The sequence below is a fragment of the Sipha flava genome, unplaced genomic scaffold, assembly GCF_003268045.1.
Source record: "Sipha flava isolate LNK unplaced genomic scaffold, YSA_version1 109_pilon_pilon, whole genome shotgun sequence".
Classification (NCBI taxonomy): Eukaryota; Metazoa; Arthropoda; class Insecta; order Hemiptera; family Aphididae; genus Sipha; species Sipha flava.
In genome coordinates, this window is record NW_020271726.1 from 1,539,925 (window position 1) to 1,553,211 (window position 13,287).

At 25.7% G+C, this 13,287-nt stretch overlaps 2 protein-coding genes across 2 annotated transcripts; both read left to right on the plus strand.

Annotated features, from left to right (window-relative positions):
* The first annotated feature begins 3,460 nt into the window (after positions 1-3,460).
* On the plus strand, positions 3,461-5,806 carry LOC112687321. The gene is made up of 6 exons (XM_025559960.1): positions 3,461-3,734; positions 4,519-4,801; positions 4,870-5,077; positions 5,142-5,386; positions 5,466-5,565; positions 5,640-5,806. The coding sequence occupies exons 1-6, from the start codon at positions 3,517-3,519 to the stop codon at positions 5,753-5,755; spliced, it is 1,170 nt and encodes a 389-aa protein (XP_025415745.1). The 5' UTR covers positions 3,461-3,516; the 3' UTR covers positions 5,756-5,806.
* A 1,658-nt stretch (positions 5,807-7,464) lies between these two features.
* On the plus strand, positions 7,465-11,439 carry LOC112687353 (sugar transporter SWEET1-like). Its single transcript, XM_025560002.1, has 7 exons — positions 7,465-7,850; positions 7,918-8,050; positions 9,538-9,615; positions 9,678-9,801; positions 9,879-10,034; positions 10,942-11,061; positions 11,119-11,439. Exons 2-7 carry the CDS (start codon positions 7,983-7,985, stop codon positions 11,206-11,208), a joined length of 636 nt encoding a protein of 211 aa, XP_025415787.1. The 5' UTR covers positions 7,465-7,850; positions 7,918-7,982; the 3' UTR covers positions 11,209-11,439.
* Positions 11,440-13,287: the final 1,848 nt, after the last annotated feature.

Genomic DNA, 13,287 nt, shown 5'->3' on the forward strand with positions numbered 1-13,287 from the left:
ACTTTGATGAATTGACATGAGATAATCCTGTTAGTCGATTTTCGCTTGTACTATTTCTCAAGCACGACTTCAATCTTTTCAATATCGAAAACGATTTTTCTGATGACGCTGTTGAGACTGGTAAAGTTACTAATATTGACATTAAGCACCATATATTTGGAAAAAAATCAACGAATAGTTTATTCAAAGTATCAATAGCAGATTTGGATTTCTGACAAACCACGGAACATTTACAATTATTTTGAGGACTTTGTTTTGGACAATTTGCATTTTTTTGATGTGCGAGAATGCATAATTACCCCATACCGTGCAAGCGTAGGTAAGAATTGGGCGTATAATTTGCTTAAAAATTAGGAGAGCATTTTTTTCCCATACTAGACAGTTTGGTTTTAATTAATACATAGATTAAAGAAATGCACACGTGGGTCGTACTAACCATAAATTTCGGGGGGGGTTTGAACCCCCCCCCCCCCCCTATATACGACACTGGGGAGGGCTCTGCCTCCCACACCACCATAGTCATAATAATTACAAATTTTGTACTGTTTTAAAAAACCATATTATCACAAATCGTCACCAAATTGTTAAATTGATAGCACGGTCGTGTCATAGAACATGTTCTATGGTCGTGCTCCAATCCAACTTGATAACCGTGATACTGGTAACTAATTTAAAACTACTTATAAACCACTAAATTATAATCAATAAAATCAATAATCAATTATTATTAGATTATTGGAATAATTTTTAAAAAATACGGTCAAAGGGGGGGGGAGGTTAAATACCCCATGACCCCCCCCTGTGAGTAAGCCATTGCCAAGGAGGTATCACTTAACTCTGGTTCGTTAAATTACTTTTTTGCGCTAACTTAAAATTATCGGTAACTCACAGTTTAACTCTACACAGTGCTATAGTTCTAAAAAAAGCAGAGGGTATTCTATGATTTATAATATTAAACATTTATACTATCATTAGGTATTATATCTTAACGTAGCTAAAACGCATAATCGCCTAACCGAATACTTCAATAATACAACACACATACATTTGTACAAATTAATTTTTTTATTAAAGTATTTTACTAAAATATTTTATTGAAAAGTATTCCATAAATGTTGTCTGGGTCCCAATTTTATTATTTTATATTATATTATTATATTATATTATTTATTTCTTCTCAATCTGGATTGGTTGTCATCAGCTGAACGATGGTCTTCTAGCTACGACCTCACGTACATTTCTGGGTTGAACACTTCAAATGTTGGTCCATTACTTTTAATAAACATTAATCTTGATACGTTTGAAATTAAAAGTGGTGCCCTCAGATTTATAATAGTATTATCATAAGGCTAAAACATTTTTTGCACTCAGATGTCGAACATTGGAATGATGCGATTGTATTTAAAATGGGTTCAAAGTTATCTAGTATAAGTTCATTATTTTCTTTAAAGGCTCTTAATCCTTGAACATCTTGTATTTCATTAACATCAAAACATCTACAAATCCTTCGTAATTTTAATTCTCCATACCTAGTACTTCCACTTCTTCCAGTTTTTATATTATTTAGATCTAGTGCTGAATATAACTTAACAATTGACAGTTCTCATCCTCTGACCTCGAACATAATCGAGTCGTCATTCTATCAACTATACTTTGAATACATTTCTTGTGATGTATAGCAACAATTTTTTTTATTCGGAACAAGTTCAATGTTATTAAATAGTAGTTTTGATTTAGCATTTAATGCTATTTGTGTATATTCTCCAGGTTCTTGCTTAAAACTTTCAAATATTCTAATTGTTATTTTTATTGACTGTTCAGCTTTTGGCAGCGTAATTGTTCGAGACTATAATTCATTCGATAACATTGAAAGTTCTTGAAGTACATCATACATAAGACCTAGATATAAAATTAATTCTGGACTTTTAAGTCTTTTTTTTTTCAAACCAATGAATGCTGCAATTGTATTTTTACATCAACTATTTTTCACCATCATTTTTAAAATGTCAAAGTAGATAAGTTTTAAAAAAAAAAAATGAAAAAAAAAAGCGTGTCCAGTAAAGTAACAAAGTTTCTAAATATATATTGTATTTTTTTAGAAACTAAATTTAAATAAAGTACTGTTTCATAAGATGCACGTTTTCCGTGTTATTAACGTTGTGTTTTGTAAAATTATTTAAAATGAATTGGTTAAGAATGAAAATAATTAATTTTTTTAGAAAACATTAAATATGCATATAAATATGCCAAAATCAATGAAAATCGATGAAATATGCTCTTTTTCTCTAAAATTAACGAAATATGCAAAATATACATTTTTAATTTTCAATTTTTAAACTCAATATTGTATAGCTCTAATTTCTAACTTGGTCTGCTATAAATCGAATGCATATAGATCAATATGAAACTCCTATAACTTCCGAGCCCTAGTTATAATATGTATGTGTAATACCACAAGATCAGCGCTAACAATAAATAATTTTCATAGTTCATTATTTTGGTACCTTATATAATAATCATGGACTGTTTCTTTTTTTTCTGTACGTTGACGATTTTTCTTTTTTATAAAAAAGTTGTTTTTAATAAAATTTAATTTTTTTGTCTCTTAAAACCATAATAGTACATTATTTTATTAATAATTGTCAAATACAATAATTTGTTCTTAATCTAAATGATTTTTTTTTTGTTCCGTTTTGACTCGAAAAATATATGGTCACCTTATGTTACACGAACATGTTACGACAGGTATGGACACGTCTTCGAACATTTTCACAAACACACAAAATTATACTATTATTATTTATAATAAGTTTTTAAGTTTAGTTATACGCCAACCTACGCCAACATGGACACGAGAACATACACAGATATTTCTTAGTTATTCGGCGAACAGTTTGTCAAACAGTTTGACGAACAGTTCGTCGATTTGTTACGCGGATGTAAATATCTAGTGTGGACGCGGCTTTAGATATTTTTAAATAATATATAATTAAATATTCTTTCTGGATAACCTGTGGTTTAGCGATTTATGTTTGTTGTTACCACGATTTATATCTTAAACCGTGGTTGTTACTAATATATTTTCGGTGATAACAATTTTCCTAATCATACTTTTAACCACCTATTATAAACTAATCAACCATCGTGGTATTGTGTGAATGTGTAACGAATTTATAAACATTCTAAACTCTCGTGTTTGAACAATACTGTAACACTATAGTGAAGTTTGTATTACTAATTGACGTTGCATCTGCGTGTTGTGTATGAACTTTTTGTATTTTCAATCTGTACTCAAGTTTTATAATTTTTTAGTTTAATTATACTAAGAAACTTACTGAAATCTAAAGTTCATATATATTATAATTCGTGTAATAATTTTTATTTCGTTTTGATTTTCATTATTGATTTCTTTATAAATGTTAATTATTTATTTGAATTGCTTGATTCCATTAAAAATTATATCAATTAATATTTGTTTCTTTTATTGTAATAAAAATTTCATAATTATAATTGAAAATGCGTATTAAATTGAATATCATGCAACTTACATTGAACAAGAATCCGTCTACTTATTGGCTTCACGTAAACTTAGATAACATTTTTCAAATAAAGCAACTTAAAAAAAAAATACAAAAAGTGTTAAAGGAATCTCGTGACATAGATCTATGTCTTGAAAATGTACCATTTCTCGATGAAGATGACATTAATGCAATTAATGAAAATGAAGAAATAACGTTTGTATAATTTTAAAAACTATAGTTTATTATTGATGTTTATAGAATTTACTATAGGTGTTAGTTGAATTTTTGTTTAGAGCATACAGAATAATTTGCTGGCTACATTTAATACCTAGCTACAGTGGCGTAACTGGAAAAAAACCTAGGGGGACAATATAATATATTTATTATTACCAAAACCCTGACATCCCTCCCCCTCACCAGTTGAAACATTTTTATTGTATGTATTTTATACACTATATCTAATTGTTTGATTTTACATAAGTCTTTTAACTCATTTTATGGTTTAGATAAATATAAATTGTAGGTAGCATGTACTAGGTACCAATATTGTTAAATAATATTCATAAGAGTTCATTAATAAAAGGTGCTATTTGTACTGTTGGATTATCTGGGGGGGGAGGGGGCAAAATTATACCTTTATGTCTCAAAAGATTGTCAGAGGGGTACTTGCCCTCCCTTGCCCCCCACAATTACGCCACTGCCTGGCTAGGTAATTTACTCATTTTTAATAAAGTAGTAAATTATTGTTAACAAAACTAATTTTCAATTTATTTTTATTGTAATTAGATGGATCATTAATATCAATATAATTTTTTCAATTAAACAACATTTAAAATTGTGTTTATTAAATTGTCATATTTTTTTGGTTTTTATAGAATATGTTAAATGAACCTAAGTATATGTATGGTATTTTAATTATATAGTATTATAATTAATAATTATTTTAATAAGTTATTTATAAAATTATAATAATTTTATTATTTTTAAATTTTATTAGTGTGGTAGTGAAAAAAAAAAATAACTGTACAAAATCAGAGTACTTCGAAACATATACTCAAAAGTTTGATACTAGCATTGATTATAAAATAAATTCTATAAACAATGACACAAGTAATATTTCTTCCGACAATATTTTATCTACTGGAAATATAAAATCAAATCTTGAAAATGATCATGAAAGTTCAGTTTCATCAGTTGTACAAACAGTTTCTAAGAAAAGAATTCGCAAAAGAACACATAAAAAAAAAAAGCAAGTTGAACAAGTTGAACCAATTGAAAATGTAATTTTTTGAATTTAACATTTTTTAAATTTTACAACCATTTGCTTTAATTTTTTTTTTTTTTTTAGAATTATTTAAATACACAATCTGAAACTTCTGTTACATCTTTTAAAAAATCTAGTAAAATGCATAAACGTTTTAAATTAGAAAATGAACAAGGGAATGAAGATAATAGCTCATCAGGATCAGATGAATCTCTTCATGTACAAAGAGAAGTTTTTCGTTGTAATTCTTCTTCACAAAATGTTGTTAAAAAAGATGATGCTATCCAACCTAGTATGAATAATTCAATTTAAATCTTAGAGCTTTAAATGTGTTATATATCTGTATTTAATTTCAGTTTGGAAAAAAAAAAGTCCATTAAGAACTAAAGTCACTAAGGTACCAGTATTTGTACGTGGTCAAACATGTATACCTACGAACTCTACAGAAAATATTTCATATGCTGATAATGGAAATATCCAGAATAATGATAGCAATACCAGTGAAGATTATGATATGTTAGTTGTTGATTGGAAGAATATGAATCCTGTAAAAATATCACATATTTCAGAGTTACAAATTCATGATTTGATACAATTCAAAGTAAGTATTTATATGGTTTTATTTCTTTAGAAAAATAAAATAAAAATAAAAAATATTTGTATTTTATGTTTAAACCCAGACATTATTCATGAATGAATGTGGTGAACCAGGAATGTCATCTGTAATAACTGCACGTTTGGAACACATTTATAAAAACACATTACACATCCAAGTTCTTTGTAAGTTAAAATTTATAATAATTTTACCTAAACAAAAATGTTTTAATTTATAATTATATAAACTAATTTTTTAGCTGGTATTAAAGAATTTATGATGCTTAATTCAAAATTCAACATTGATGATGAAAATAATGGAACTCAACGCGAAGTCGAATTCAATGATCTTTTTGAAGTTTTTAAACTCGTTTAGACTTGTGATATTTAATAATTATTTTTAATACACATTTAATGCCCATTTGTGTTTTTTGTACAATTATTTAAAAAAAAATGTATTATTTATAAATTTAGTTTTCATATAATTTTAAGTACCTAAAATTAAAAAATGGTTTTTTACTTGTGTTCTGCGACCTATACTCTTATATACTATATAATATGTGCTATATAAATAGTAAATATAATAATAGTATGCTCTTCTTGTTTGTATTGATAATTGCAAGCTCATACGATGATACAAAATCCAAAAAATTTTCTCTAACCACATTCCTCTCGCTAAAACTCTTCCTTTTCCTTTCTTCACCACCTACTTGTGATGCATATGCACTTATTACATTTTATACTTATTTCTCAAATACCAATTTTACCGTAGTAATTACATCACTTTTTCTTTCTACGGTCAACTACCTTACTTTTCTCATCCAATATTACTCCAACCCCATTCCTTCTACTAGTCCTACCTGCATATATTATTTTATAGTCCTCTCCTATTAATTTTGATTTTTGTCCTTTCCACTTAGTTTCCTAAACACAATAACTATTAACTTTCTTCTATTTAAGATTGTGATTGATGTGTACATAAAATATGTAGAAAATCAAAACTAGTGGAGGATTAGGATAAGCGTGGTCAACCCCAAATAGTTGAGAGAATGTCAAAGCAGTAGAAAAAGAAATAAATAAATAGTTTTTAAATTTTTTTATTTATTATTTTAAATATTTATTTATATATAAATGAATGTATAGCTTGAAGTATATGCATGCGCAGAAATTCTGGCAGGGTAGTCATACATAACACATTAATATTTAATATTAACAACAAATTTGGATGGGGTAACTTTATTGAACTTAATAATTATAATTTTCCAATATTTTTATACATGTACTTACTGTTTAGGGACGTTTCAGTGGTTAAACATAATATGGTTATATATGGTATTTATTATTGTGTTAATATTGAATATTTTGTTGAGAAAGGGAAGGTTAACAGAGTAGTCAAATGCCTACCCTGACAAACCCATGCGCACGCTTATGACTTGGAGTATTATTATAATGTGCAATGTAAGACTGATTTCGAATTAAAAATTCATCTAAGCTATATATTCATTTATTTATACAAACTATTTATTTTTATATTATTTTATAATTTTTGTTTTATTTCATTATTTAATTGAAATCTAGTAGTTGATTTGTATTCTACATTTTCATTTAATATGAATTTTAATGATAAATTCCTAATAAAATTATATTATTGAACTATTATACTTATTAAAACGTTATTATAGTTTAAAGATTTTTATTATTATATTTATTTGATTTGTAATGTAGATACCTTTGTGCTAGATCCTTGCTTTATCAAACATAAATGTTTAATGTAATCTGTGATATTAGAATGTATACATATTATATGAAAACAGTATCAATATTTTGTGACAACTATTTCAACTTTTCGAGTTCATCGAAAAAGTTAGGAAGTCTGGACATTATTATAATAACCATGATTAGGTGCTTAGAACCGTTCGTCTATAATTAGTTGTAAATTTGAAAATGATTAATTATGTGTTAAACTACGGCTTAAATTAATGCAACACAATCATTCATAACAGCTGTTACCGTCATTCATGCTTCCATCGGATTCGGTTCGATGATAGTAGCCCGTGGTCTCGGCCCAAGGTTACTGGCTACAGCCAATCGTATAACCATAGAATCATTAGAATTCCGATAGTACGCGCCTCAAAAGGGAACGGACCGCGCAGGTGCCCGTTGTATCATACCGTCTATTGGCGGTTGCTCATGTTTGCACTCTTCATTGGCATTTAATTCAATACTAATAACATAATGAATTATTATTGTTGGACGTGGTTCGGAGGAGTGTGCAAAAAAACCTTACGGCGCCCGAAGGTCAACCGTACGAGTATTTTGTGGTGGTCGAGTATTTCATTAGTTATCGTATCATATTAGTAAAAAAAAATATTACATAAATTATTATTGATGTTTATGTAACGCTTTCATCAACTCGGAGATTACGACTTCTAGCGTATTAGATTTTATATAATTTGTTCATTCCATTGGAAGTACATTTTTGATGAATTCATTTTTAGAAAATTTTCTGTTAAATAAACATTAATTCATTTCTTTCAGGCTAATTTTAATTTCATTATATTATTGAATTGTTCATAATTATAAAAATTTAAATCAAAGTAAAAATGAGTCTCGCAGATATTGTTGGCAAATGTGCTGCCATTGCAACTATTGGAACATTTTTTGCTCCTGTGTAAGTAGCTTCCTTCATATAATGTTACCCATCTATTAAATAATTAGATTTCCTAGTTGGTTGGTTTTAATCACTGTATATTGAAAAGTAGAATTAAAATAAAGTACCTACCTTATAGGTAGCAACAGTTTAGTGTTAATATAATGATGATACATTTATATTAAATAATCAATGTGTCATTTTCCATGTATTTTACAAGTAGTATATAATTTACATGTGATTAAAAAAAAAATTTATTTCCTAGCTTGTCGTGGGATTTTTATAATTAACAAGGTAAATTCAATTAACTCAAAATTGAATCACAGAATACCTATTTGTTTAAATATGCTATAATAAATTAAAATAGAAAAAGTTTTTCCTAAGTATATAGTTTATATTACATTAAAGTGTATTGATTAGTACAATATTTTCATAAAACCAATCGTCTTTTATGATGTATAAAAAAATATATATCCAATTTTAATTATGATAATACTTTTACATAATTTATATTTAAGTACTGAAATTTAAATTATAAAAAAATGAATTAATAACATAATAATGTAGGTAGGTACCTATATATAATTAATACATTGGTTCCTAACATTTTTTAAGTATGGAATCATTTTATTTGTGTGGACCTTATGTCAAACAAAAAACAGATATTCATTTATGTATTAAATATCTTAAACTGAAATACCAGAAATCTTATATATATAAATAAATCGTACCTATATGTATTTTTTTTTATTGATATTTATATAAAACTATTATATATTTAAGAAGAAGAAATTAGGCTATTTGTCCTTAAGTACCATTTTTCAAGTTTTTTCTACCAGTTTTTATAACAAAATTCAAAAAAAAAAAATAAATATTATTTATAATGTATATATTTCCTAAGCAATACAATTAGTTAAAATAATATAATCTGGGTACCTATAGATACATAATTATCTATTATTGTTATGTTAAGTACTAATTACTTATATACATATCACTATGGTAAAACAAATATTTATAAGAGGTAATTGTATTTCAGATATTCTTCACACATACATTTGTTGGTAGTCCATCAGTTGTTTTCGCAAAATACAAATTGAACAAGAAATATTTTTATTAAATAATTAATCAGTAGAATTGTAACACAAAAAAATGAAAAAATAGAAAAAATAGAAGTATCAAGTGAAACATAAAAAATATTTAAAATAAAATAAGTGATTATTTTATTTTAAATATTTTTTATGTTTCACTTGATACTTCAATTTTTCTTGCTTAGCATATAAGGAATCTATATATTATAATTTCTTTGAAAATGCCATAAAATTAAAAACAAATAAATTTTCTTAGTAATATTAATTTTATCTGAGCATTAATATAAATTATGTTGATCTAATCATAGATTTAATTTAACTTTATTATAATCCAAAAAACAATAACAATATCTAAAAGAATTTTACTGTAAAGATAATTGAAAAAAAATTGTTTATATGTAATACTTCTTGTTTCAGTCTTATTTGTAGAGACATTATAAAAAATAAAAGCACAAAGAATATTGATCCTACACCATTTGTTGGAGGTATGGCTATGTAAGTCAATTTTAATATTTCAATTTATTTCTATTTATTCTATTAATTATTATAATTTTTAGGTCCATACTTATGATCAAAAATGGACTGCTTATGAATGACCCTAACATTATACCAGTTAATATTTTTGGATTTGTTTTAAACTTGATTTATTTTTTGGTATTTTTTTATTATACACCTAATTCGGTAAATGAAATATATAATTAATTCATCTAAAACTTATTTTTATCTTGTAATATAATAAATATTATATATTTCTGTAGAGTCCATTGATTTCAATGGTTACAAAAGCTACACTGTTCACTGGTGTGTTGTGGGGATATTCAGCAATTGAAGATGAAAAATTAATTGAACACCGTTTTGGTATTATTCTTACTGCACTTATGTTTGCACTTATTGGATCCCCTTTATTTTCTTTGGTAAATTTACCCTAGCTCTTTATATTGTTTAAAAATATTTTTATTTTTTTATTTTAATATGTGAATAATATATATTAGAATTATATTGTACTTTTTATATAAAATAACATTCATAATGGTTATTCACAAATTAATTTTTAGTTTATTTTATAATAAAACACTCATTTTTTTAAACATCTAATAAGGGCATATTAATTTTATATGGATAAATTAAATTCATAAAATGTATTTTTTTATTTTTGAAGACCTAAAAATACAATGCAAAGTAATCATATTATTAAATGGGTTTGTAATAAAACTGAAAGAAGTTTAATGTGTGTGTGTGTGTGTATGTATATAGGTGTGCACACGGAGCAAGCCGCGACTTGACCAGAATATTTTTGGAGGCATAGCAAAATTTAAACTAACCATTGTAAAATGTTTATATATATTTTAATATGTTCGTGGAAATCAATTAATTGTATTTATATCATTTGATTTTAAAGAATTTAGTTTTTCTTTTAACTTCAAAAATGTCTAATAATTAGCAATATAATACTTGATTCTATGTATAGATATAAATACTACATTGTTTTTAATTTACAATAGAATCTACTATGTTAAAGTGTTAGAAAAAAATTAGGGGTACTGTATTACTGGGTAATAGGGGTATTGGAGCACTAATTGTATTCAGGCTCGACCGGAAGTTGAAGTCTGCTCACACCTATGGTCTTAAAGCTTTAATCAAATGTGACTAAGGAAACTATAAATATGCCATTGCAATTTATTTATAAAATTTATATATTCAAATTTTTATTATAACTTTAATAAAGTGATAATTATATTTAATTGGTTTTAAAGTTCAACTATGTGTCTTTTTGGAATTATTACATATATACTTAATAATATGTGATTATTTATTTTATAGAAAAATATCATTAAAAATAAAGATGCTTCAATGTTACCTTTTCCAATGATTTCTTCTGGTGCTTTTGTTGCATTCCTATGGTTAATATATGGACTATTGATAGACAATGTTTTTATGAAGGTAAATTACAATTCTAAATTTAAAACATTAATGTACTAATAATCATTTTATTTTTAGATTCAGAACATTGTAGTCGTTATATTGTGTTTGATACAATTAGGATTAATATTCAAATATCCTAAACCTGATAGCAAGAAGAGTAATTAATTGATATAGCTGTTATACATACCTTTTTTGTAGCTGCACTAGCATTTATTTATGTATACTGTGATTTTCTTGTAAGTCCTTTCATATATTATTAAGTTTAATCATATATACTTACATTGCCATTGTATTGTTATTGATATTAAATATTGTAATTTTTTATATACCATGAAATGGTATCAAAACTACATAACCAAAAATCAAAATCATTCCAATAGATTATTAAAATTATTCGATAGTTACCTTATTTGTTGTAATTTAATTACATACATTTTTGTTATTATGAAATAAAACTATTGATATAAAGAGATTCGTGTAGTTAATTTCTTTTAAAAAAAATATTTTACTTGGTTATATTTTTAAAAATAATTGAATTATTGGAAATAAATAGACCTCATCAAATATTATTTTATGTTTTCATCTAAAATTTGATGTATTAATGTATTAAGTTAGTCATTGTTGTTATTTCCTTTTTGTATAATTGTATTAGATTATTAAACATTTTAATAATCCAGGGTAATATCCAGTTTTATATAGAATAGTTTAATTTTAAATACACTTTTACAAATATATTTAATTAATTTAACATTTTTGTTAACAGTTTATAATTCAACTTATACAATTTGTAAAATAACATTTCATTTTTTTCTGATAAATTTATAATTTTTTCAAGTTAAATGCATATTTTTTATTTTTCGTGTTATTTATAGCGCATATTATAGAGTTTTTAATTGCATATTTGAGAGCTATAAAGTAAAATTTTTTAGTGCTACAACTTCCGAGCCCTGATTATGTTCAAAATTGGTCTTGGCAAGACCAAGACTAAGACGGTACTGGTCTAGCAAGACCAAGACCAAGATTAGGCTTGCAAGACCAAACCAAAGCTGCAAGACCAAGACCATCACTGGAAGACACTCGCAGTCTTAAATTGCAAATTTTTTTTTCCCCAAAAACACATTAGTTATCTAGATTTCATTAACTAATAATTTATAACGGAAATAATAAGAAATTATTTGTATTGTTATTAATTTGATCATTATTCGAGGAAATGACGAATTATAAAAAAAAATTATTACAAATAATTGGAATTAATCGATGAAAACGTCGAAAGTTGTCTTGCTCATACAATAATTTATGACTTATGTCCATAATACACGTCTATTTTGAACAGAATATAGGTATTAGTAATTGTTGGAAGTCATTACGGACTACGGTAGATATCATTTTGATTGAAAGTACGTTTTTAGCTTGTGTATTTTTCCTATACTAGACATTGTTTACTAGTGTCTTATACATGGACGGACATCTGGGGGGGGAGGCTTATCTAAGTTGTGACTAGCGTTTCCCCGCAATAAGGCATTTGGCTAGCTTATCATAAAATAACGTTATCATAGTTTTATAAATTCTTTACATTTGGTGAATATAAATTATATTATGTCCTAATGTATAAGTTAGGTAGGTAGTAGAGCAAATGAATAGTTGTAATGGAGACTAGAGTTATTAAATATAATTACTTTATTAAATATTAATTAATAGAAAAAATGTAGTTATTTTTTTACAAGAATGGAATTAAAGGTATTCACTCTTAATATATTATATAACCTATTAATACCATATTTTATCATTTGCTCTTCTCTTTGTAATTTTAGTTTTCTTTTGGCATATCCACTGAGAAGTGCCATTTTAAAATTAATTTAAATATTAAATATATAAGATAAAATGTATAAATACTATAAATTTTATAAATATTAACGGAGGTGACCTAGGTGCCCAATCAGAGACCATAATATAATTTTATATTTCTATAAGAATCAATATAATGACAATACCTTCGCTCAAAGTATTTTTAAAATAGACATACAAGTATACAGTAGTCACTGTCTAGATATGATAAGATCAACTTGACATTGTAGTATAGTACCGGTATTTAGCTATAAATAGCAATTATTTCCTAATCGATCATTTAAATTTAGTTACAAGTTACATTACTTAGATAATAATTAAAACCCGATGTATTTGGTTTTATTTGCGTCATATTTAGGTAATATTAAAAATTTGGTAAAAATTAAAAGCAATCATATA